At 41.0% G+C, this 27,014-nt stretch overlaps 1 protein-coding gene across 1 annotated transcript in view; it reads right to left on the bottom strand.

Annotated features, from left to right (window-relative positions):
- Positions 1-27,014, bottom strand: part of plekhh1 (pleckstrin homology domain containing, family H (with MyTH4 domain) member 1) — a 37,016-nt gene that overhangs the window by 4,270 nt on the left and 5,732 nt on the right. Inside the window, exons 2-28 of the mRNA XM_032547671.1 lie at positions 26,748-26,937; positions 20,438-20,500; positions 18,775-18,924; positions 18,597-18,680; positions 18,371-18,452; positions 16,465-16,641; positions 14,691-15,451; positions 13,877-13,955; positions 12,398-12,489; positions 12,098-12,245; positions 11,875-12,011; positions 11,654-11,764; positions 9,797-9,883; positions 9,313-9,471; positions 7,734-7,814; positions 7,432-7,611; positions 7,224-7,335; positions 6,419-6,531; positions 4,489-4,665; positions 4,265-4,362; positions 3,965-4,142; positions 2,993-3,148; positions 2,528-2,625; positions 1,922-2,063; positions 1,007-1,149; positions 735-864; positions 486-569 (exon numbers count right to left, since the gene is read on the bottom strand). Coding sequence (XP_032403562.1) covers positions 486-569; positions 735-864; positions 1,007-1,149; positions 1,922-2,063; positions 2,528-2,625; positions 2,993-3,148; positions 3,965-4,142; positions 4,265-4,362; positions 4,489-4,665; positions 6,419-6,531; positions 7,224-7,335; positions 7,432-7,611; positions 7,734-7,814; positions 9,313-9,471; positions 9,797-9,883; positions 11,654-11,764; positions 11,875-12,011; positions 12,098-12,245; positions 12,398-12,489; positions 13,877-13,955; positions 14,691-15,451; positions 16,465-16,641; positions 18,371-18,452; positions 18,597-18,680; positions 18,775-18,924; positions 20,438-20,500; positions 26,748-26,903 — 3,978 coding nt within the window. The 5' untranslated portion in view covers positions 26,904-26,937. The remainder of the gene's footprint in view (positions 1-485; positions 570-734; positions 865-1,006; positions 1,150-1,921; positions 2,064-2,527; positions 2,626-2,992; positions 3,149-3,964; positions 4,143-4,264; positions 4,363-4,488; positions 4,666-6,418; positions 6,532-7,223; positions 7,336-7,431; positions 7,612-7,733; positions 7,815-9,312; positions 9,472-9,796; positions 9,884-11,653; positions 11,765-11,874; positions 12,012-12,097; positions 12,246-12,397; positions 12,490-13,876; positions 13,956-14,690; positions 15,452-16,464; positions 16,642-18,370; positions 18,453-18,596; positions 18,681-18,774; positions 18,925-20,437; positions 20,501-26,747; positions 26,938-27,014) is intronic.

Below are 27,014 nucleotides of genomic sequence, written 5' to 3'. Positions count from 1 at the left end.
ACGAAGCAGAGCCTGTAGTTTGTTTGGGAAGCTACTTCAACTTTTGCTTTTCTGTGGCCCAAACTGAGAAAAACAGAGAATGACACGGTTTTCACTATGTTTCTTTCTGCGCTCTTCTGAACTGACGAGCCACGCTCCGAGCCAAACCGAGGACTGAAACGGATCGACGCGGGCTGCAGAAAATTAGAGCTTGCGCTAACATTGCTTACATGTTGGGAGCGGCCATCTGTCAGGATCAAGAACATCCAAATCTAAAGCAGACCAGTTTATTTTCCTTTGGATTTCTGCTTCTTGACACAGTGCTGTGTCTCCAGGGTCAAGACAGCTCTGCAGCTGTAGCGGAGCCAGCTGTACGGCATAAATTCACCAACCAACTTCAGTTTCCGAGCTTTGGAGTGAAACAGTCTGACATGTAACCTTGGAGAGACTTCCTAGAGGATAAATTGTGTTTATATCGTTTCGGTTTTTCCAAGCCTCGAGCTCACCATTGTGCCGTCTAGGACACAGATTCCGTCCTCACTGACTGCCAGCCACACCTGGCTCTGGTCAACCGGAGACGGAGGAACAGGCTGCGGACAAAGCAAGACGTGTCATCCTCCTGAACATCTCAGAATCAAAGACTGCATCAGTGGTAACATCTATTTATTTTCCATTCCACAAAAAAAAAAAATACAAGCCAATAGAATTTCTCCCCCAAAAAGCCAATAGAAAGAAGTGAGAATTAAAACTTATACCTTTCCACTGAAGAGCTTGGCGCCAAACAGAGGCCATTTCCGCGCTACGGTCAAATATATTCTCACACATTCGGCCGCACTGCACCCACGAAGCATCGACCACTTGGAGGCCAGACGCTCGGTAAGATCTCTGAAGGGGAGAAAAGCAACAGAGACCCCCTAATGAATCGGATCTGCTTTTGTTTCATTGCGCCGCAAACTAAAGAAAAGATTCCAGAAAAGCCCATTGTGCACCAACACCGTTTCTTTAAGGAGAGAGATGTTTGGTTCACCTTAGCTGCTCTGTGGTGCATTCCTGTTTGTAGCGTTTGGGATAGAAGCGCTCCAAGGCCTGCAGAAGAATCAGCTGAGATTTGGACTGAGGAAAGCCGGCAGGAGAGGAAACGCCCGACCGCTCGAAATCACCATGTTCAACCTGAGGGGAAAATCATTTTGGTATTTTCAATTAAAGTTGAAAATATCCTTATCAATTATTTCCAAAATTACTCAAATGACAGATAAGACAGAACATTTTCTTGACATGGTAGGTTCTTCTAATACAACGTATTAAATCACAAAGACCAAAAATAGTGTTGGTATTTCTTTTAAAAAAAAGCATGAAAAATAGCAGAGTTTTAAATGGTGATAGTGCCAATGAGGATCAGTTTTACTCAAATCCCAAAGGGAAATTAACGATGCGGCAGGAACAGGGAGTTGATAAGAAGACAAATGGAGCTGAAAAAATGGAAAAATGTAGGAGAAAATCTGGAAGAGGGTGCAAGACAGCAGGACACTGACTTGAAGCAAAAAACCAGAGCTTCAAAGGAATGGTTTAGATTACAGTAAATTCACTTATTTGAATGGCCCAGTCAAAGTTTAGACCTTAATCTAATTCAGAATCAAGACAAGAACTGAAAACACTCAAACTCAAAGACGTGCAGCTGTGATCGCTGTCCCCTACAACGTACTGCCAAAGGAAAACTGAGATTAAAAGCACACCACACTTTTTAAACATTTTTACAAATTAAAATCTGCAAACTATGCATGTTCTCCCTTTCACTTCACAATTACGCACTCCTTTTTGTTGGTCAAGCTCATAAAATCCCAATTTATCAGACTAAAGCTCGTAATTGTAACAAGACAAGAATGAAACAGTTCGAGGGTTACCAATAATCTCGACTCTAACATTGAATTATCGTTTTCCGGACCTGTGCAATGAGTGCGGCCACCTCCAGAGCCAGCTCTTTGTTCACAGGGAAGAGGCCTTGCTGAACTTCGTCGTTCACCTGGTAGACCAGCAGGAGGCGCTCTCGCTCCGTCTCTCCTTTGACCTGAGATCTGAAACGCAGCCTGGGCACGCAGGAGGGAAACATTATGATGAAACGTGTTTTCCTAGAACGACTCCTCACATCAATCTGCCAAATTTCATCCCCAAACTCTTAAAAAGGCATTCCGTGGCCTTGTCCAGGCTTGTACACCTTCTAAAAATAATAATTGCACTAAAGATGTGACCTTTCATCTGCATGACAAAGTAAAGTCTGTGTTGCTGTGGTAACGTGCAGACAGAGACATCTTGTTTTCAAAGGAAAAGCTCTTCAGTCGGCTGCAAAACTCTACATGACAAGGGGAATTTCCTGGTTGGGAGGCATATTTTTTATAGAGCGCCTCATAGTGATGAAATGTTTGAATTTGAAGAAAAGTGTACATGTGGACAGAACATTCAATTTAAACTTCTGAGCCCAGACAGTTTAGAACGATGGTCTTCCTGCTAAAAATCCCCAAAGATAAAAAAAAAGAAAGAAAAAAAAGCTGACCTGTTTTTGTAGGTTAGCCGAACAATTCGCGTCCCTTCATTTTTCCCAGGATGCAGCTCTTTCAGAGCCTGCTCCCACTTGGAAATGACATCACAGACCTGGAGAAAAGGGAAAAACAGCCAGATGTCACAACGGACGTACTGTGTGACTTCCATTTTTCCTTATTTAATTTCAGCCAGCAGATGGCAGTGGCAGTTCCAGGCGGGACAAAGATCCGGACACATAACTGGACACATCAGAATACTTATAGATTTTTTACATATTTTACATATTAATTTTTTAGTTATTGCATGTAAAAAAAAATACTGACCAACGTTTATTGCACTGTGGCAGTTGTTTTCTCAGCATTGTTACTCCAAATTATACACAGCCTATATATCCGAAATCCACTTCCTCCAAGTCCTTTTTGAAGTTTAAGTAAATCAGACCAAACATTTGACACCCACCAACAGCTAGAAGTCCTACCTTTGCTGACGGCTGCAGGCAGTGCTCCAGGTCTTTGCCAGACGGATCATCGGTGAAAAGGGCAAACCCTGTCAGCTGCGGCTTCCTCATGCCGATCCGCTGGTTCAGTGTGCTTAGGAACTCGTCCACCGTAGTCGAGCCGTCAAACCCTACAACCTGGGCAAACAATCAGAGCTCATGTCATACAAGATCATCTTCTTTCAATTTTATTCCAAAAGTGAGTGACAGCAGTGATGATCATGCAGTCAATAAGGAAAGGGGGAATATATTTCCTTTAAAGTTCTTTAAAAGGTTCTTCTACAAAAGTTTCCTAAAGTTAGAACCCAAGATGATTATATTTGTTACATTATATTATAACCCAACATGATTATATTTCGAGGAGTTCTCAAACAGGAGACTTAAAGTCTACATGTGCCTCATACTGTCAAATCAAAAATTAGTCTTTGATTTATAGTCAATAGGATCATTAGTTGTGTTTCCACTGACCTTGTAATTGGACAAAGTATTTAGAAAATAAATTTGCTTAATGAAAACATGCCAATTTTGAAAAAGAAAAACAACAACAACTTGTGTTTAGGTAAAAAGTTTTGGAGGGATGAGGCGTTTTTTTATTTTTTGGCCGTATCGAAATTATTTTATTTTGCAAAACTGCAATGAAAACACTTTTTTCGCATCATACAAGTCACATGATCAACAACCGGACATTGTCAGAAAACTACGTGGAAGACGACTGGAAGTAGTTGGAGGACAATGAAGCAGAATGTTTCTAAATGACTTATCACGTGAAAAAACATATTCAAGTGTGCGTTTCTTAGTCAATTGAAACACGTCAATTGCATAGTTGTGTTTTTTTGACATTAGCGGAATATTGACAAAGTTTTGCACACATTTGTAATGGAAACGCAGCTACCGTTTGGAGGCTATGAGAGCTGGACCGTGACTCTGAAAGTCCTTTTAAGAGCGAATTGGTACCTGATATGTGTTGTTCATGAAATGTACTGGGATGCTGAAAGGCAGCGAATGATGGTAAGGGTTCCTCAGCAGGATGGACACAATCTCCATCCGGGAAGGTTTCGCTTCCCGTTCTCCATTCTGTAGCGTTCTCTCCAAAGATCTCTGACAGTACACGGCATACTTCCCCACCTCAGTCCTTCGTGGTGAGAGAACAGAAACAATAACGAACTCAAAGGGAAAGAACTCAAAAGTAGGCGCCCAAAAGGCCGGATTCTGTGTCTTTGTAGTGTACTGCAAAGTGACGGGATCAGCTCCCACCTGGGGTCAGCGTTGTGCTGAAGATACTGCCTGAGGTACCAGAGGAAATGCTGCTGTGGGAGGAACAGCGCCACACACAACGACAACAGCTGCCAACACTACAGAAAGCAGAAAAAAGGCACGCTTTTTTACCGCTTTGTTGGCTAAATTACAAAATAGCGATTTATTCCTCCTGGGTTCTTTTTTTTTCCTGAATTTTTCTGAATCATCAACATCCGACTGACCTGGGTCAGGGAGTAGTTGTGCGGCGTCCGGCGATTGGTCTGCTTGATCAGCTGGCAGTACATCTCGTTCTGCAGCTCCGGGTGGGTCAGACACACTTGCAGAGCATTCTGGGCCAGCGATGTGTGGTAATCAACGGAAGGGGACTCGACCAGAACGTTGATAAAAAGCTGACAGGACTGCAGAGATGGAACAAAGTCACTTAGAATAACTAACAACAGAGTGACGCAAAGACACACAAGTCATCTTGGATGCAACCCATGTACATAAATCAAAGCTGGACTATTTTCTACTTATGCACTTCTAAAAGGATTTTATTTACGGGTACGCCTGTGACGATAACAAATTGTGCCAGATGATGGATTGTCCCAGTAATTATTACGATAAAGTTGTTTTAAAATCATTTTCAAGTAGCTATTATATTGATAGTGGCGTACTAATGCAAAGACAAATAAACTTTCTGTAAATAACACTTGACTCTGGAACTGGAAGATATTTAAATAGCCAAAATAAACAAACAACAAACAAAAACAATTAACAAAATGAAAAAAAAAAAAGTCCACAAAATGTTAAAAAACATTGTATTGCATCACTCTCTTAGAAGAAACAAAATCAATTTTAGGTATAAAAGTCCATCGCTATTTAGTTAATGTGTAGTCATGCTACTGTTATTTGTATTATATTAGTCTTTAAAATACCAGTATTTCCACTAAGCTTTCTACGTTTGCCAATCCGATTACATTATTTATAATTATTAGATCAGGTGATTTGATCGAACAATTACTCATTACTTGAAGAGTCTCTTTGTAACATTTACTTTTTACATTAGAGTAATTTCTTGGACAGCTACGTATTACTTTTGTTTGATATATCAGTGTTACTTTTACCTGAGAGCAACCTTTTAGCGAGTTAATATTTAATTGAAAGGCTAAAATTAAAGTAGTTGGTATGATTACTGGTACACACAATTTTATGGGACTTTTGGGTGGGAATTATGTATGTGTTTTTCTTCTCTTTCACAATTACTGTATATACTACGTTGTGTTGATTTATCATAAAAATGAAAAAAAAAAAAATACAATAAGTCTTCATGGCAACAGAAAAATAAGATAGAAATGATGCTCCTCTGATGTGTTTGCATATCACTGAAAATTAGACGGTCTGAAGCAGCACATATACAGGGAAGCTTAATTACGGACTCCTCTTGTTTGAGGCAGCTGAAAACACGGACTCCGTGTAATATTTCTCATCGGTCTCCTCGGATTCATTAAAACTTCAATGGCCCGAGTTGAAAAGAGCGTTACTCGTTCCATTCTTGACTCATTGTTGGGCATTTGGGACAGTTTTTAGGGCTGGCTGCTCAAAAATAGAGCCCATCATCTCTGCCTTCAATTGAGCAACTGGGGGTGTGGAGCATTGACAGCTCAGGGAGCGAGGGGGAGGAAGGTTTCGGAGGGGCGGCAATGAGAGCTGAAAAGAGAGAAAAAGGAACCGACGTCCCTCTAGAATCTCCCTGAATTTTGCTTTGATCTTGTTTTGCGTCCCCAGTCCCGTCCCCTTCCACATAGTGGTGCTGCTCTCCAAGGGCCCCTCCCCACCCCCCAACCTGTCACGACTCTTCTCAAAGCAGAAGAGTGGCAGCCAAACCACAGGAACAGTTGGCCTCAAACAGAGCAGATAATCAAGGCCATTATCTCGCTCGCACGCTCTCGATGAGCACAGACCCCTCGGACGCGAGCGTCTGATCTATTTTGGAAGCGGGAGGGAGCGGCGCACATCCAGGTCGGCACAAAATGAAAGCGATGCGGAAAGAATTGCAAAGAGTTTTTCTTTTTTTTTTTTTTTTTTTCCCGCTAGTGGGTGGCGGCAGACAAATAAGAAAACAAACAAACAAACAAAAAAAAAATGTTGATGAGGAGTTTGGAGACGGACCTTGAAGAGTTTGAGAGCTTCGGTCTGCAGGGCTTCAGACGGCAAAGTGGTGAGAGGCGAGCGCAGACCCTCCTTACAGAAGCTCAAGGCCTCGCTCTTCCATAGCACAGACTCTGGGAAGAGGAGTGGGTGTTTATGAGTAAACCAGACGAAGCAAAGATGGAGTTTCAAAACTGCAGTGAGTCAGAAAACAGCTGGACAAAAAAAAAAAAAAAAAATCACAGGCTCTGCTCTGCTTTGACAAACACAGTCTGCAGTGGGAACTGGAGCTAACGCACAACATGAACCACAACAACACATTGAGTGCTACTGAGGTAATGTGTATGTCCTTGGACTTACAATTACCTCAGTAAATTCTTCTATTATATGTGTACAAGTGCAGAAAACACAAAGCATTTTATAAGGAGGGAAAATGGAGAAATGCAACCCTGTTTAGATCTAAATTAAAGCAAGAATACAACAGGGTCAAGGAAAGCATGCAACGCCAGGCTGAAATAGAACAATTTGAAGGTGTTCACAAAGTAAATTTAAAAAAACCCCCCAAAAAATAAAAAATGAATAATGTTTCCTAGTGTCTTGCAAAGAGATTAAAATCTAAATTTAAAGGTTTTAATCTTTAAATTAAAACATAATAAGAAAAGCTCATCTTGTTCGAACCCTTTACTTGAAAATAAAAAAAGATTTGATTAGCCCAGCAGGTGAAAATATAATTTATTACCTCCTTGCTTTCATGTTTGCTTTCACCTCCCAAACATAAAACTCTAAATAGACGCAAATATTGAAAGAGTCGGCTTCAATTTCTCACCTGGGTCTCCCTCCACATCCATAAGTTTACCAATGAGTTGCTCGCACTCCGTGCCGACTTTCAGCGTCGCGCTGCTGCCGGCGGCTACATTCAGGTGATACAGCCAGGTATCCTGCGCAAAATGAAACGTACTTGTCGAAATCAAGAGAAAGAGAAAAACAAACAAACAAACAATCAAACAAACAAAAAAACGTTTTTACTGTTCTACCTTCTCCTGCTTGGTGCCAATGAGCAGGTAAGTCGGGCTCTGGTCTTTGGGTTGGACCACTAAGGTGCAGTGAGAGGAGAGGAAGCCCCGGTCGCCGGCCTCGTAGTCCTCGTCTGAGTCGCAGGAGCGATCGACTTCCTGCACGGACGCCTCCCTCATCTGCAGCTGCCCCAGAGGAAGCTACGACATGACAAATTAGCACAAGTAAGCGAAACTTAAGAAGCAGTAAAATGTTTTTGCCTTGAAGGGAATTTATTTGAACAAAATTAAGTAAAAGTAAGAGACATTTTAACATCTCAAACCTTGTCCTCCTGGTTGCGAAAGTAGTAGAAGACTTTTCCCACCAACGAACACCACACCAGCTTTGAGTGTCCATGTTTGACCTTTGCAAGAAAACAAACGGCACACACAAGTTTTAGAAAAAGCTTCAACAGTATGGCTATTTGCAAAATAACTTCTTCTTTCGTAGATTCTAGAAGTAGGGATGAAACCACTTGAACCTTTTGAAATTTGCCACATTAAAACCAGAAACTTTAATGTGTTTTAATAGTGACTGCATTGGAAAACAGGGTTTCAGCATCATGCGGTGGGAATGCTTTCTTTTGCGTGAGCTAAAATGGGCAAGTTTTCCCGTTTTACTTTTGCAAAGTGAAATGGGAATATGTGTCCAAAATGGATTGCAAGGGGAAAAAACAGTTCATTTTCATTTCATTTCTTATTTAATTCACTCAATAAACCAAACTTCTTGTAAATGCAGAAAGAGATTTAGATTCTTTTATCTTGCTGTCAAGATCAACAAAGTTCTGACTCAGGGGGGCTAAATACAAATGTGCAGCAAATATTCAGAGGAGTACATGAAAGTGAAAACTTTTCACGGCGTTGCATCTGTGATTTTGTTTTTGTTAAGACCCTGACATATATTTATTTAGGGGATTTCTACATCCAAGCTGCAGATGTTCTGGAAGTTTTGTCATCAGGCAAGCAAACCTTTTACAATCAACCCTCCATGTTGAAGGGAAGGTGACAACTACCTGCCGTCAACTCATCTCATCCTCCGCTACATAACATAAACAGGCAGTGCAGCTGGAGATGATAATTACACATCCGCGTCTGACGAGAGCTTCCGTCCAGACGAAGCCAGTTGTGCCTCCATCAGAAGCGGGGTCGTCGTGGTAAACTGCCCTCGCCGGACGGGGGTGGAGTCACCTCCAGCGGCTGAACCGCCGTCGTGTCACGAGCCACAGATCAAAGTCGTGCCGCAGTGAGAGGATGTGAGCTCCATCGTCTCAGCTTGAGGCCGTCATTCGTCTGCCACAGACCCGTCATGCTCGCCCCGCACCAGTGCCTGTTTTAACGGCGTGAGGTGCGGAGGGCAACATTCCTGCAGCTCCTGATCCGGCGGCCGTGTCTGAACATGAAGAGTTTGTCTGAAGGTGGCTATCTCAGTGAGGAAAACATCCTCATCTCAGGCTACATCTGCCATTAGGTTTGTCATAGAAATAAATATTTCTGGATGGTAAAGTGTTCCAATGACAATGTTATTGTTTCGAAACCATTTTCCAGTAATACAATGATAATGGCGGTGTAATGCAAGATAGCCCTCTGGAAAACTAATAAACTTTCATTTTGTAAAGAACATTTAACCCTAGAAATGGAAGATGTTTTAAATATCCAGAATAAAACCATAAATAAAATGGATTATGATGCCTCTGTAAGCAAAATTTTCTTTAAAAAAATATTAATCATCGGCATAAAATTTATTAATCTCATTTAAATTTATCGTGCAATTAATCGATTAATTGCAACAGGCTTTTCTGCCATTTCCATTGCTCAACTTAACCTGTTACTGTAGGGGTTTTTTTTGTTACTATGATGAATCACCTTTGTAAGCCAGCCTCTCACGGTGGGCTTTGCCCTCGTCTCCACGGTAACAGGGCTGCTGGATCGGACTTTCAGGATGTTCTGCAGAACTCTGATCCACTCCTCCAGGATGTTGGGCGAGTCAGCGGTCAGATAGAAGGTCTTCTTCTCCGTGATCAGCTGATGGCGCGAAAGGGAGAAATAAAGAGAGAAATGGAAAAAAAGCGAGAATCGAAATGAGAAATGCGTTTCACGTCAGGGGAGATCAGAATCAGCTTCTGAAAACATTCCAGTCTGACTCTTTACCTGATGCCATTCCGCTATGCGTTTCTCTGGTATGCAGCAGTAAAACTCTACTCGTATTCCATTTTATTTTATTTTTTTGTCTTTTCAGCTCTCCAACTCTGGATCTCTCCAGATAAGACTTTCTGCTGTTAAACAACCAGCAGCAGCGGTATTGGAGTCTATGAACAAAGCGTTTAAGGTAAAATGTGTTTCCACTTACTTGAAAAGTCTGTGCTCCCTCTCCACGTACTATGCAGCAGGACGAGTTCAGCTCAATCTGACCCTGAGGTTTTCTGATTACATCACTCTAAAGAATAAAAAAAAGAAAAGAAAAGAATACGGAAACACACAGTAAATAAGTAGGCCTACAGGTCTGTGTTCAAAATATCCTCACAGCAGTACATAAGTGTGAGGCATAATTGTGAAATAATGACGTTTTTTGCCATTAAAAACTTGGAAAAGTGTGAATTCAGCCCCTTTTGACTCTGATACACCTAGGCCTGTCACGATAGCAAATTTTGCTGAGCGATTAATTGTCTCAAAAAATTATTGCGATAAACGATAATATTGTCTGAAGACCTTTATACACTGATTTAATGGAAATGACGTAATAATGCATGCGATTTTCTGCCAAAGATAGATACACTTTATTTTCAAAAGAATATTTAACACTGGAGCTGATAAACAAAATAAACAAAACAACCAAAAACAAAATGGATTCTCAGTCTCCATTAACAAAAAATGTACTTGATAAAAACTAAACAACATAAAGCCAAAGTGGAAATAAATACTGCATTCAATCAAAAGAGTGCAGATTATGAAGTCTGTATACTATGTTGCCCTTCAGTAATAATTAGATTTAAATAGAGAAGATGGGCACATCGACTACCTGATGCAATAATTCACACTACATGATTTTTGCTCCTATTTTTCCCCTTAAGACAATCTTAAAACGTTGATCTTTCTAAGATTGTGTGGTGTGTTACGGTAGATCGTCGTTGCCGCTCCGATCTAAATCAGGGGTTTTTCCCGACTGGGAGCTTAACGCAGCCTGTTGAATGTGACAGGCAGCCAATCAGAAAGCGCGGATTCTCCTCTGTGTTTTCTGAGGGGAAATTACGTCGGGGAATCCCAAACAGCTGAAACGGCGCAACCCGAAGTCCAGCGGACATTGGAGATGATATGTGGAAACAACATTAATGTTTATTCAACATGCAAAGAATATAGAAATGATAAGGGGAGGAGTTGGAGCGAAATTGCCACCGCAGTTGATAAACCCGGTAACTTTTCAGCTGTTCTTCGTTAACGTGATGTAAATAGGTTCTAATGATTTTCATTCAGTCAGGACTTTACGCTGACACTAGCCACATGCATTGCAGGTAGATTGTAGTAAAGCATTGATTAATTCCTGGTTTTAAAATTAGTTAACTGAACTTGTAGCCATTATTTTGTGCCCGTTGTTGGACACCACATGGCAGGATCGAACCCGATCGAACCCTTATACCTAGGATTTCTGTCGGCTAATGTGTGGTCTGTCAGGTTTTAAAAATGGGCCGACAATCGGCCGACAGCTCTAAGATCGTGTCCTGTGCGCTGGGCTTTACACTAAGGAAATGAGAAAGGAGGGTCAGTGGAGAGCACCGGAGTTGAGCCTTTTTTCATTCGGTGTCATCAACAGAAAGAGAAAAAGGCCGGAAGAGACGATAATGCCGATAATTAAAATGACGTCGATAGTTTTAATTTATCGTACGATTAATCGATTTATCGTTTATCGCGACAGGCCTAGATACACCTGAATAACATGTTGGCAAACAAATGTCTGAGGGATATGTTTGTGGAGAGGTTTAAAGTGGCATTAGGATATAAAACTATTAACACACCACCCACATTTTGCAGCTGTTATTGTATTCTACACCACGTCAAGTCACCACATGCGGTTTTAGCTGATATTCAAAAACCATATGCAAGTTTAGATTTTAGAGTCACCGTCCTCAGAATGATAGAAAAATCTTACACATATCCCAGCAGTATTTTCAGGGGTAGAATCAAGCAAACAGGTGAGCAGGAAGGAACTCACTGGAGACTTGTAGTAGAGGATCTCTCTGTTTCTCAGAACGAACCAGCGACGCTTCCAGGCTTTCACCTGACTGCCCATTTTCAGCAGGTACCCCGACTTCTCCATCGTCTCCTATGGAGGCGGAAATATATTTCAGTTACGCTGTCGGGTCAGACCGTACTCTCCTCGCTGCTACGAAATCAAATCAAGGCTGTAAAGTAGCGCAGCAAACATGGACTTACGGGCCCGGTGCTCTCACAGGAGTAGGAGGAAGTGCGCTGGACTTTGTGTTCGGGTTCAGAGTAGTCGCTGTCCAGGGAGTACGCATCCGGTGGGATCGCGTAGTCACTCTCAGAGCTGATGGAGGACATGGACACACCTGTTGGACAACAGAGACACGTAGCAATCTAGAAACACACCAAGTGAACGCGAAGGGCTTGTCTGAACTCTCCGCTTTCTCCTCACCTCTCTTTACGGCACGTGGGCTCCCGGGAACGCTGCCCTTCCTCTCTGGGCTCAAGATGGAGGTTCGCAAACTGGCCAGTGAGCTGCTGTCGTCCTCCGAGCCGGAGTCGTCGTCTGGGAGAGGCACGCTGCTGATCTGAGTGGCTTTCTAGGAAACGTATGTCTAAATTCAAAAGTATTTCTCATGCTAACAATGCCTACGTTTGTCAAGCCGGGACATAAAGTGCTTGAACAAAGACGGATGCTGGAAATACTGAGTACTTTGTGTAACAGTGAGACTTTGTGTAGCACCGTACTCACCCCTTTCAGTGTGGTGTAGACTGGAACATTGATGTTCTTGTAGATCAGCTGAGTAAAAGGCCCTGATGCAGGACACTGGGGTAGGGTGGAGCCTGAAACGTTACAGGGTTTTATCAGAGATCTGAAAAATTGCACAGCAGGCAGGATCACCATGAAGCCTCTGAGGACACGGTGCATCAGAGGGGAGCTCAGAACACAGAACCGCCTCCTCCGCATCCAAAGGAGTCAAATGAGGAGATTCAGGGATTATGTCATTCCTTTAGGCCTGGGACTGCCTTGGGATCCCCCAGAATGAGCTGCATAGTGTCAGACGGACACTTTCTATAATGAGCGGACAAATGGATGGTTGCAACTGGGATTCTTGAGGCGTAACAAAGAAGCAAAAACGTCTGACCGTTTACCCACCCTAACTAGCTGCAGCTGCATTTGTTTTTGTTTTCTCTTAGTGCCTGAGCCAAATGAATGACAGATTGCATATTAGTATTTGGGCCTCATTTCCAACCGCAGCAAGTGTAGCACAGCGTGAAAACTAACTGTTCTGTTGAATGTCCGCTTATTACTATTCCACTGTTTTAGTTCATTTAGTTGCCATCTAGTGGCCAAATTAGGTATGACATTTAAGAACATTTGTCATTGTATGATAATGCCACAAGAAGGAAACAAAAGGGTGGAAGTTGGCAAGCATGGTCAGGCATGTTGCAACTTCAACTTTCAGTCAGTCTGTGAAAGCACTGTTGGTGCAATACATCAGGCCATTTGTCACACTTTTTCCTTCTGATTTCTTCCTCCTCAGTGCACAAATTGCCATTAAAATTGTCACCTTTAATCTGGAGATATGTCCTTCTTGAGTGGCCATTGAGAAATGGATAGATTTCTTTTTACTACACTATAAAAAAACAAAGCTTTTTGTCTTCAAACCTGTAAATAAAAATATCTATCAAGAGCGACAGGTCTGGACACAAATGGGGAAAAAAAATGGTAAAACTGATAATATATGCCCTTCAACCCAGCATTTCAAACCTCAGTGTTTGCATCTCGACAATAACAGAGACATCAGGAGTGAAGCCACAGCCGTTATTACAACCAGACCGTGATGTTTTACTGCTGCTCATTAAAGAGCAGCCTTTCCATCCTCTCCTCTTCCCCATCCGTTTTTAAGTTCAAGGCTGTTGGAGGAAAGAAAAAAAATCATAGGGGAGGTGAAGGTTTGGAAAGCCTGGTTGAGGTGAAACAGACACCTGAACAGGTGTGTGTAGCCTGAGGCCAGAGGAAGTGACATCAAAAGCAGCAATGATGGGTCCCAATAAGCCACTCTCCCCATCTCAGCAGCTTAAACATCAGTTAAATGACAAGTTTCTTCGCAGTACTGACTCACTTCCCACAGGTAGCCCCGCTGCGGCTCAAAACGGACAGGAACTATGGGGTTTGATTACTGTTATAGAATGAGTGTGGTGATGAATGAGACGGTGACTCTCTCACCTCGTCCAAGACCCCTGGTCAAAGCCCCGCCCTCCGAGACTCTCATTCCTGACTTCGCCACAGCATAGATCCGACTCTCCTGCAGGGAACAACACAAACACTAATACTCAAGCTTCGCTGTTACCACTCTTTAGAAACCTTTAAAGGAGTTTGCTTTTATGAGGATTATTGACTCTGTTTATATCCAATTGGAAGACAGTATTATGATCAAGTGAGAGAAAAAAAAATTTATTTGGCCAGCAATATACTTGATTTCAATTTTAAAGCTGAGGGTGCTGTCACACCTCGTGATCCGGCAGAATCCATTCAATTGGGAATCTAATATTGCAACAGTTGTTACTTTTTCAGCTGGCGCGGTTCGCTTTCACACGACAATGTGTCAAATGATCCAAACCAGTTGAGCAACCTGTTCCCCCTCCTGTTGCCTGTGGGGGCGCTGCACCAACAACCACTGAAGGAAATGACACAAAAACCTCAGAAGAAGAAAAAGGTGCAACTTCTTTCTTCATGTAAAACGAAAATGGCGTAAGATTTTAGCAGTTGCAGGATTTCTCATTTGTGTTTGGTAAAGGACATCAAACCATTTCTCCCTCTAGCATTTGACTCGCGTTTGTTTTAGTTGTATTTACCCAGAATACCCTGCACTACAGTTTGCTTCCTCGTTGTGGAGCGGTCTCCGGCCCACTTGCCGTTCACATTTTATTTCTTTTATTTTTCCCCCTCAGCCTTAATTTGATCCAGAGTCCAATTCTAATTCACAACCTTCTCTAACCTCCCTACTCAACAACTGAAACAGCTTTAGGTCATTTTGTACCCATGAGGGGAAGCGATGCAGAGGAGGAGTCGGTGGCTTGACTGCCTCCGGATCCAGCTGCTCCAGCTCCTCTGCTAGTCCCACAAAGGAGACGCCGTCCTGACACAGCTCCTCCGGTTCCGTCCCCTCCATCGCTTCATCCATGCCGTCGAGGAGCCCGTCGTCGATGTCCGTTTCTTCCACGAGCTGCGAGAACGGCGAAGCGGCGGTGCCAGTGCTCTTCAGGGTGGATGAGGCGGAGGACGGCGTCATGATGTCTATGTTGACGTTGAGGTGGTGCAGTCTGTCCAGGCTGGGCTGCGGCTGGCTGTAGTGCTTCTTCACCAGCTGGATGCTGTCTCTGGGGGTGAGCGGAGTTCGTACTTTGGGGAGCGTCATGCTGGTGCCTGACTGATGACCGGGAAGCTGAGGACAAATGGGGAAGGGATTGTTGGTGGAGGGCGATCGGGAAAAGAGGGGGCTTTTGGGGACTATGGTCATGGTCAACCCGGGAGAGCTCGGTCTGTGCGCCAACTCATACGCAGAGGACGAAGATGAAGAGGACGAGGACGAGTGAAGGCACTGAGAGCGGAACTTGCTGCTAAGCTCATCGGAGGAGTTGTCCCTGTCGGGGCCCCCTGGTTTGCTCTCGGGGCCCACTGGGAGCTCTGGTCCGGTAACGGAGCTGCTGGGACCGTCCCTGATCCAGCCCTGACTGTCATAGGCTGTCAGGTCTCCGAGACAGAGTCCTTTGCTGACCAATTCTGGAGTCCTTTTCACATCTGCAGCAGACAAAACAGGCAGTTATTGGCTAAAACATAAAGCAGAACATCTAAAGTTGCAAAAAAAAAAATACACATAAAAAAGGCAGATTATAAAGTACTTTGGAAATTACTATTAATACTGCTTAAACTTCACTGTATTTAGTAGGATTTCATGTGACAAACCAACATAAAGCGTTCAGGGCTGCAACTAACAATTATTTTAGTGACTGATTATTCTATTGATTATTCTGACATTCAATCAAATAAAAAAGAAAAATTAGCCAATTTTTCATTTAACTACTTCATCTATTTTTATACGCACACGTCTATATAAATATTGAAATTCTTTTTTAAAATAAGAACATAAACATTTAATTGCCTAAAATGCAACAACAGCATTCCTTTAGCGAGCGCTTGATCGTTGTAGCAAATGATGAATCTGGAGCTAAAAAAATACTTCTAACATCAACATGTGAAAAACTCAGCCCTTTCTAATCAGTTTAACATTGATACAGTGTAGGGTTGATCTGTTGCTGATTACTATTTATATACACAAACTAAAATATTTTTTATCTTCAGTGCAAAATGAGTATTTTTTGTACAGGTTTGACATAATTACTGCTTTAACTGTGTTGTTTTGTTTTCTCAGCAAACGGCTTTTTTTTTTTTTGTCTCTATAGTTAAGGGTCAACTGATTACTAAATTAGTTGATTATTACAATAACCGATTCATCACGATTAATCTGATTAATCGTTTCAGCACTAAAAGCAGTGCACTGTCGGGTAGTGGAAGAAAACCAACACATTTTCTAATATTTCAACAACAACAAAAATAGAAGTGTGGTGTGGATCAGCATTCGGTGTGTGTTTCTTGGTCTTCATGGTGCTGCATGTTCACTACTGACTTCCTTAAGCGTACACTTGAATAGCGACTTGTGTTAGAATATCATAAAAGCCCCAATAGAATCTATTGATGTTTGTGGATATAATATGGCATAGTGTGGAAAATAATCCAAATTAAAGGCAGTCCACCTGTTGGCAGGCTCTTGATGTTAGAGGCTGCCCCACGCAGACCTCTCCAGCTGTCATCCTGGGCGGGTGGCGTGCCGGGGCAGCTGGGAGGAAACAGCGGGCTGCTGGGCACCAGGTGGGCATCTAACACGGGGGAGGTGGCAGGGGATCCAGAGGACAGAGGCTTCTCTAAGAGAGCTGCAAAACAAACAAAAGCAGAGGGTATTCAAACAACTCTGATTGACACCGCACTCCAGCTAAGACCACCAGTTAACATCAGTCTAAGAGCATAACGGATGTCCCGTCAGGGTAAACACAGACAAGAGGAGGATTAAGGGACGGCCGTGGTACAGAGATGAAGAGATTGCTGCACTGCTGTCTCTAACTACAGGCTTGCTAAGCGGTAGAGATTGCACAGTTCAGCAGACTGTCCACACAGCCATTCATCATAAGAAGCATGTTTTGCAGCGGCGTAAACACCGGCTCCGGTAGTGCACCACGGTGTTGGGTCACTTCTGTGCTGTTATTGTCTGGACGGTTTGAGCGCTGCTACAGGACATGCTCACCAGAAAGAAGCTCACTGAGGGGATGAAGCAGATTATTCCACTGAATAAGAGAAATACTTTGTGTTGTAGGTGATGTTTTGTTTTTTTATATATTTAAATTTAATTTGTCCCAAAAACATGCGGTGTAGTGAAATCAAGTATATGTGAATGAAAGGTTTGGACAGCTCTACAACATATTTGTGTTGGTGATGCAGTTTTTACAGATGAAAAGCAGAAATAAGCTTGTCGAAGGCAATGCATTCTAAATACTCCATAAATAATCAAAAGAAGCCAGTCGGCTAGAAAGTTTCACTCAAGGTAGTAAATATATGAAGTCACCACTGACTGGTTGTCAGACTTCTGTAACCATTAAAACATAAAACAATTCACATCTGCCACCATTTACTATTCTGATTCAGCAGCAGAATGATGGCGGGTCTTAAGAGTAGAGAAATTAATCTGGACAGATATTGCAGGATGGAAGTTATTGGTTTTCTGAAATAATGCCACTACTTTGTCACAAAATGTATTTAAAGATTTGTTACTAAAAATGTATATGCTTCCTCACGAGAAGATTATACTTTTAAATTCGAACCTGCATTTTTAATGCAACAAAGACAAGATACGGATTATGAAACTTTGTATTCTATTGGTTTGTACTGTAGTAATTGGATCCCTGCTGGTTTCGTGTGTGTAAATCCAATTTGCTACAGAAAACTACAGTTTTACCTGCAGTGAAAAAGTCTGACTACTTTGCTTTTTAGATGATTATGCCCTCATTATTTCCGAATGTGAATTTACTCAACACAAATGTACAACATGCAGCCAGGAAAGTTAGCAAGGACACTAAAACCCAGAATTAGAACCCTTTATTCCTGAGGACTTTAAATGCAACAAAATAGCCATAAACAGGTTGAGGCGTAAAGATTGTGCCAGAAATTCGCACTCAAGCAGATCAGAGGCAGACTTGTGTTTTATTTCTGCACAAACTGACAAGAAAGTGCTAAGATGTTTCACATAATATACACATTTCATTTTATTATAATGGTTACAAAGCTTGTTTTTTTTTAAAACGTAGAACATTTTTGGCCCAAATTTGTGCCTGATTCATGACGTCTTATTCGGGGATGCTTCCACGTTTTTTAGCAAGACAAAGCCGGGGTGAATTCTGCAGCAGTGATTCCATGGTTCTATAATAAAAATGTATGCATTTCCTGACCCATTCTCCTGATGCAAGTTTAAAATCGGAACATAAAACATGTGATTCTTAAATCGCAATCTAAGATGTCTTCTCCAATAAACATAGTGATGCTAAATGGAGAATGAAGAGAAACTTAATTTCCACGTGACAAAACATTCCAGCTTGTTTTGTGAGAACTCACACTGCAGCTTGTCTTGCAGCAGCACAATCTGCTCCGTCTGCTTCACATTTGCAAGTTTCAGTTGCTGGTTCTCCAGCTCCATCTGTACGAGAGAACAAGTAAATGGGATTTGAACCATAAAAGGTAAGGCAAAGTACTTGGTTCTATCCATGTTCACCAACTACTGTGTACTTAACAAGCGGTCTCTGTTTGTTTAGCGGATTCATCTGAACATGCCTGATCTTACCTCTCTGAGCTTAAACGTGACCCAGTCTTTAATCTTGGCAGCCTTCTCTTCAATAATTTTTGCCTCCTGGGCTCTGACTAACATCTGTAACGCAGAAAATGGGATTTGCGGGCTTCGACTTACACTTCAGGCACATAAATAGACGTTTCACTTCTTTATCTGAAGCTTCAGCCCGTACCTGTTGTTCCAGATGGACCTCTAATCTCCTGATTACAGCATCCTTCTCTTGGAGCTGATTGGTCAGGTCCTGATACTTTTTGTAAAGCGAGTTCTCCGAGTCACCAGTTTGCACGTTTGCAGACTTCAACTTCTCTTCCATGACCTGGATCTGAAATGCAAAATTAAATGTGCATTTAAGCAATGTCGACTCGAATCAATGTGATCCTTTTTAGTTTTCACCGACTGCTGACAAGGCAACGATAACAAAAAAAAAAAAAAAAAGAGCATGCCATTTCCCAGCTCTGCTCAGAAAAGCCCTTTATAGCCCTGAGGTAGTTTTTGGGGTTGAAAAGACACGGTGTCCTTAAATTACTACCTACAGAGAACACCTGGAGCAGGCAGAAATGATGGAAAATTCACGATTAAAGCCGACAGCATGAGAGCAGAAGAAACAGAAAAAAAACAAATTACAAATGCTCTTTTAGTTGTGCTAAAGCAAGCTAGGTTAGTTCATAATTAAGTTCAAATGTGAGGTATCCCTCAGGTTTTACATTAGATTCATTATGTGTATTTCAGTACTTTATGGGTACTTTGCTTTAACATACAAACAGTACTCCCAGCTCAGCCCTTCTGTGTTTAGCTGCGTCTCTCTCCTGGAGCTACTGTTACCCATAAGTTGATGTACTCTTTGTTTTTCTTTCCCAAATAAAATATGGCTGGCTCAGTGTGTTTGGGTTTGTTTGTATTATTTTTTGCTGGGCAATGCCACTGACATAGTTGTTGCTGATATAACATTTCTTTCCAATTCAAATCACTCCTGTGTTTAGAAGTGTCTTTCGCCTGGATAGTCGTCGACCTTCGTCTACTCAAAAAGAAATTTCCCAAATGTTTAACTGTGTCTCTTTTCCAGAAGAATCTACTTAGTTAGCTACTGTCAGTATTGGCTAAGTGACTCTCTTTGTTTCCAATAAAAAGCATCCCTCTGTTTGGCTGTGTTTCATCAGATGAGACCTGTATGAACCATTATAGAATTTGAAATGAGGAAGAGGCAAAAACAAAACAAAAAACAACTTATTTTCTCAACTGGTTTTGTACTTTGTTGTCAGCAAATTTAACTACTTAATAAATTACATTGATGCACTGAAATAAAATGACAATGTTGAATTTTTCTGTAATTTTAAACACCTAAAATAATTGCTGCTTTGTAATCAGGTAATATGATAACACTGTATTTGAAGGGGTGTGCTTAAGACTGACATGAGACTGTCATAAACGTGACAAAACACCTGTTTATCATTTATGACTCTTCATAAATGATTACAACTGTTGTCCTGAAGTTTCATTCAGTAAATAATGCCACTTTTAATGCAAAGGTGCGCCAAAAAGTTGCATGAAAAGTCCATTAAAAGTGTAAACTTTCCATTATTCAGTAAATAATTGCACCTTTAATGCAAAATTGCATTAAAACTTGCATTAAAAGTCAATTAAAAGTGTAAACTATGCATTAAAAGTGTCATTACTTACCAAATGACACTTCATGACAAGAGGCATGGACATTCATAAAGACTCCTTCATGTTCATAAAAGGTGTTATGTCATGTTTATGGACAGTCTCATGTCATAAACCAGAAATACTCACATTCATTTGTCTTTTGTGGTCAAAAATCACATTTTATCCATTACCTGTTTTTCAGCTTTCTCTGCCCTCTGATCAGCTTCTGACACCCTGTGCTCCAGCTCCTGCATCTATAGTAGAGAGAAAAATGTTAAAACATATTTCAACAGATCAACTGTTTCTGTCAGAGGGAAGAAGTCGGTACTTAGCGAGGTGTAGCTGAAACGCTAAGTACAGCTTCTTCAATAAGAAAATTGCTGTAACACTCAAACAGAAACTAGCATAAAAACATAAGCTGATCTCATGTTTAAAAAAAATGGATGCAGGCTATAATGTTGACAAAAAGACAGACTAATGGCTGGAAACGTTCTGTAATCTAAAAACACCTGGTGGAACATCTAGCAACTTAGCTAATTAGTTGAAATGGCAACAGGCCAGAAATGTACTGACTCATCTTTGGGACCTCAGGCGGCACTGCATTAAAAACAGACACGAGTCTCAGCATTCGCTCAAGAACACATAACAACGCAAGCTTGAGAGAAAAACCCTCCCCGTCGCCAGTTTTTATGTGGAACAGCATCTCTCACATTATAAACATAGATAATAGCAGTGTGGTTGTGCGCACACCGTCATCATGACAGTTCACACATCTGCAAGTACCCCGTCGCACACTCGCGCACTCCCTTGAAAGCCTGGACGGCCTTTTTTTTTTGTGAGTTCAACGACCCGGTTCAAAGGAGAACAAACATGTTAATGGATTCTTTCTGGTTGAGAGAAACGTGTGAATTCCCCTTAGACGTTGTGTTTTCTCCATCCACCCTGTTTACTCCTCGTTGCCTCAATGAAGGCCAGCATGGAAACACTTCTCTTCAGCCAGATTAAAGTCCGTCAAGCCGGAGGATCGGGGGTGAAGACCGACCGTCAGTTATTGGTGGGATGACTTCTCTTCCTAAGGTCAGCGGGGGCAAAAGGCTTCATCGACAGAGAGAAGCAAACTGAATGCATCTTGCATTTGAAAGCTAATAACCTTTAGAAAAAGCAAATACAAGTGGTGACTTTAAGGCCCCTCTAAGGTTCCAATGTCAGAAGGAAGATGGAAGAACTTCATATCAGAAAAGAACAAAAAATAAAAATGGAGGCAACATCCTGCTAGACGCTGGATAATGGGCTTAGGGCTAACCAATGAGAACAATCTCATGTAAGATACAGCAATTCAATCAACTTAAAGATATATTACAGATAATTAACTACCCTAAAATTGACTTTATCTCTCAAAATTAGTAAAATGCGTGCATTTATTTTTTACCTTGGGGCATAACTAATCTCCACATATAACCTTATTATACTGGCCTTTTCCGTCTCCACTTCTATGATACGACATTGTCTAATTCTGTAATTCAGCTATACATGATGAAACCAGAGATATGTAACCAAACCAGTACATGGTTTGGTTACATATGGGACAGTTACATGTGGTTTTTATGTTGCACGCAGGAGGGTTGTAAATGGTGGTCACTGCTTTGCACAAACAAGCTCGTTCATAAGTGGGGATAACATTTCTGGCGAGCTTTGAAACTTTATTATACAGTAAATGGGGCGGAGAGAGAAGGGGAAGACATGCAGTAAATGGCCTGAGACCAGGAATTGAATTTATTTAATTTACGTTAAATGTAAAGAAGAAGAAGCTATTTGACAACAGAGTAATGTATTTTTTTTTTTATTCATTTGAATTTTAAGATCTAAATGTAAGAGCTATCACTTCTTGTATAAAAATGGTGATGGTTCACAATTCCTTTGAATGTTTTTCTAAGTTAGAAAATATAAATATACACAGGTGCCACAGTTGTTTAGGCTTTCAGTTAGGAATGAATCCAGAGCAATATGTACATCTAAACATTTAGACATCCTACGAAATGCCTACAAAGACAACAATTTAGATGTATTTTTGAACAAGTAAAAAAAAAAAAGCATGAGATAAATAAGTGTTCTCACACACTGCAGTAAACCTTATGACTTTTCAGCACAATCCATTCCTGACCCACACTAATTGTCAAGCAACACTGTGAAGATCAAACCATGTGAGGCTAAGTGATTAATGTAATTTGTCCTAAATTGAATTAGAAATGGTCAGCTGGCGTAGTTTAGACTCGCTACTGCTATGTTGCATCTGAGACGCGACTTCAGAGAAAGTCTTTCAAAGGTTTCCAGCTATTCATTTGTGACTTGTAGCAGAAATATTACAGCAGAACATCTTGTATAGTGAACAATGGCTGCTTCTACAGTATAATGTCCACTGCTCTCTTTGGTTCCTTACTCTTTGCAAGTGCTTGTAAATTAGTTTCTCTGACTGGTAAACAACCATAGAATACCCTGCATCTCATCAACATGTTTGGCGACAAAAACTGGCTGTTTCTGGTGGGTTACTAACCAGTCATAAGAGCAGCACACTGGTTTTGCATTTAGATTATTTTCATGTATTTTGTTTATTTTTTGTTAAACGTGGATCTAAATTTAGTTCATCCTTTGGCATTGGGAATCCTAGTGCTATCATATTTGGGAATTGGGTGCTTTAAGTGTTTTAAGTGATTGTTTTACATTCTGTGCTGTAGTTTTAGTTTCTCTCCTTTAGACCATAGTTCCTGTTTTAGTTTTGTCACTTATTTTTCTGAGAACACATTTCGCCTCAGCTGCATCACTGTCTGTTTATTATACAAACCAGATTCTAGTGATCAACACCCCAAGATAAATACCTGTAAGTTTGTCAGCTCTTTGTCAGATCCTGTTTTGCCACTGGCGTTTCTGAGTTTTCTTTCCATTACTTCTACAGTTTCGTTTTTTTGCTCTGAACTCTGGGATTTTTGACCTTCCTTCATTTTTGACCCGTCTGCCTCCTCCCTGCAGTAAACACAACCAGGACAACCATGTGCATTGTAACAACCCTCTTTGGTGTGACGTTGTTATTGAGGGAAGAAAACTCTAAAGGTAGCTATTTTTTGTAATAGCGAGTTCTTTTAAAATGCTGTCACTGGAACATCAAAAGACCTTCATAAACTGTCACGTTTTGGTACTTTCATCCAAAAAAAAAAAGAACAATTTTCCTTTACAGATCTTTCTAATTAGGACTTGTTAAAATCCACAAGTCAAACAGGACTTTTTCCTCTCTTCCTTATTTTGTCTGACTCACTGTCTGCTGCTGGAGATAAATCCTATGTCAAAGGCAAACTGCGTCAACTTTTTTTTTTTCACTTATGTTTTTCCATTCCTAAGTGGGTCAATGCATAAAACACTCCTAACTTGGCGAGAGGCGAGATGAGGAGCATGAAACGGTATTTCCAAACAGCAATAAGATGACAGCATAGTAGTCCCCCATTCCACACTAATCCACACATAGCAATGCGGGCCTTCACTGTAAACCTTCTATGTAATTGTGTTTCATTACGCATGTAAGTTATTGCAATAAGGAGCAATAACCTAAAAACTAGGTATCATCACAAAAAAAACAACTGTGGAATAACCAGAAAGAGAACTAAGGCAAGAAGCGTAGTACGTTTGTGAGAGTCTGAAATGACCATGTATAAATGGAGTCCCTTGACGGCGAGCAAGTGAGTGTCATCTCCATTTACAAACATTTAAATCTAAATCAGAGAGCTGCAAAAAACTAAATTAGAACCTGACACTTTTGCATGTGGTGTTTTGTGAGTAAAGAAGAAGGTGGTGTTTTAGGCCAAATTGCTCTTAATTATAATTCAGCAAAATAAGAAGCTGTCCAGACTGGGAAAACAAACGTCAAAGCATGGAAAAAGGGGCAGCTTTGATAAATGTCACTGACAGAGTTTTACTCTTTCTTTAGGAATACTACATCAAATTTAGGAATTGGGTTTTTAAGTGTTATGGAAACGTTTATTTGGACTCATCAATGTTGCATTTCATCTTTTCTTTTTCTAAATGATCCGTTTTCATTACTCATTGTAAAATAAGATCCCATCCTGGTCACGCCATGGTTCTGCTGTCAACCGCTCCCGATCTTGGCTTGAGAACGCAACCAAAGCAACTTCATCTGCACAAAACTGAGATGTAACCTTCTTCACGTTTCCCTGTCGGGGGGAAACAAGTTGCAATGTTAATCAGCTAACGGAGGTTGCCAGGTCAGGAAAAAGCCCTGTCACACCATGACTGTACTCCTCCCTGAATATTTCAGTGATGAGATGTTTCATACTCTACCATTTTCACTTTTTAAATGGGCTTCTGTACAGCATGAGATCTCACAGGGGAAGTGGAAGTCTTACAGGGCTTGACAGAGAACACGGCATGGAGTCGTCTTCCTCTTATCGACCACACGGTTGTGTTTGGACATCCTGCCAGCAGACTGAATGAGCCGCTCTGCTCTGCCATGGAGTTCAGAGACGAGACAGAGTTTGAAACCACTACGACAAAGGCAATCTGAAGCCGGTTAGTTGGATGACACAAATACTTCTCCAAAGTCAAGACGGTGGAAAAGTTGAGACGCCACTCATCCTTTGAGTCTTTTAATGGGCGCCAATTTATCTCCCGATGATTGCTTTCCAAAAAGGTCAGAGAATCGGTTTTATTACCAAAATTTTACAAGCATTTGGTCGGCTGCTGTTTCCACCAACTAAAGGGGGGGGGGGAAATTACCAGAACGAATGAGCTTGAACATTCCTTTTAGCTGAAAGTTTAACCTACTCTTGATGACACACCATGACTGGACCAAGTGTTTACCAAAAGCGATGGGTAATCTCGTGTATTTACGCACACAAATAAACAGTCATCAGCACCTGGAGTTCAAACCGATCCACGTGCTGTAATTGTTTCCTCATGCACGTAAATATGTAAAAATACCATCGTACCGCCCTCTATAGTCGTCACAGACTATAAACAGAGCTTTTCCACAACAAAAATCTGCCGACGAGAAGCAGATGCGTGGCGCTCGAATTCACACATTGTGCAGAAAATATGTACTGGGATTTTCTCTGAATGTGAGGAAAACTGGTGGACACTAAAGTCCAAAGTTAGTTTCCAATTAGTCTGTGTTGAAGTTTCCATTGGAAATTCAGCTCATTTTACGCTTTGGAAGTTTAAAGTACCTCAGTAATTATTTAATCATTTCAGTCTGACTGATACAGGAAGATGCACTTTATTTCACATGTAGGGTTGAAACTTGTGAATGAAGGTGACCTTTACCAGGCTGTGAAATACTGAAATCTAACCTCAAGGGTGTGAAAACACAAACCACAGTTTCTGTTGTTTCAGTTTTCTTTAACCAAAGATGAAGCAAAACTGGAAAAAAAGCTGCACCCTATAACTGTTGACACATCCAAAGTACACAAATTAATATATATATATATATCTATATATATATAGATATATGTATATATATCTATATATATATATAAAGAGGCATCCTTTATTTTAATCTTGTGACAATATGTATTTCATCATTTTATTGAGGACACAGGTGACTTAAATCCCTATATTTTGCTAATTAGAGCCAACAGCTGAATTTATTCAGTTTTCATCATTTTCAATTGATTCTTTTAAATTAATGAATTACTAGTATTGGTTATATTGTGCCAAAGTTTTCTTAAAACACTGTGATAACACTGTGTTGAGGCCACATTGGCCACACCTCATGTAACATCAACCATGCTAGCTGTGCTAACTATGCTAACCATGCTAAATGCTAATTTTAGATGTTAAGACATCATTCTGTCTTTGTTTTGCTGTCTGTTTATCTGTGGCATCACAGAAAACGTTCCCTCTTTCATGTTGCCTTATAAAAGTAATGGTTCACAACAGAACAGTGATTTTATAACAGCAGTAAATGGGACATTTATAGTTTGAATGGATCAAAAAGAATGGTGTGATATAAGACAAAGTTACAAAACGTATTCATCTGTAATGTTCCTTAATAAGGATAAATGAAATCTAATCATTTATTTTGTTTTTTGGGGTTTATTTGCACAAATTAATCTGTCTAAACTAGAGGACTTTGTAGCTTTGGATTTTCAGTGATGCACCTCACCAGCCTGTATGTGAGAAAATTATAGTTCTATCTTCTTGTAATATTTTATTGTTCAGATACATTATTAACTTGTGTAGAAAGGAGAAACAAAGTTATTTATAAGTTACTAAAGAACAAACAGAATCAACCATTATACAAAATCAGTGATTGGAAGTTGGCCGTTAAATCTCAGATTTTTTTTAGTCATAAAGTCTCATTGTATCTATGAATTGAATCCGTAACTAAGGCCACATCCCCAAATTTCTGTCCATATTCCAAAATGATGGCTCCCTGCTGAGTTATGTTTTGGAAGAGACTGATCCAATTTCGTGTGCCGCCTTTTCTCACCGTCTCACCTTTTCTGCCAGCAGCTCTCGGATTTTCCCTGCCTGCAGGCGGAACCTCAGCAGCTGCATCTCCAGAGCGACACAGCGCTTCTGCCAGTCCACGCTGGCCGCTCCTACGGCTCCGGCTCCGGGTGCTGCTCCGCTGCTCTCCAGCACGTCAGCCATATCGAGGATTCAGGCCTCCGCCTTTGGACTCAGGCTGGAATGAAAAGGGGGGAGGAAAAAAAAAGAAAAAGTTTTTGTTAGACCAGCCCATGAAGAATAGCTGCAAAGCAC

This window comes from Xiphophorus hellerii, chromosome 19, assembly GCF_003331165.1.
Source record: "Xiphophorus hellerii strain 12219 chromosome 19, Xiphophorus_hellerii-4.1, whole genome shotgun sequence".
Lineage (NCBI taxonomy): Eukaryota > Metazoa > Chordata > Actinopteri > Cyprinodontiformes > Poeciliidae > Xiphophorus > Xiphophorus hellerii.
Note: the sequence above shows the minus strand (reverse complement) of the source record. Positions and strands in the feature narration are given on the sequence as shown.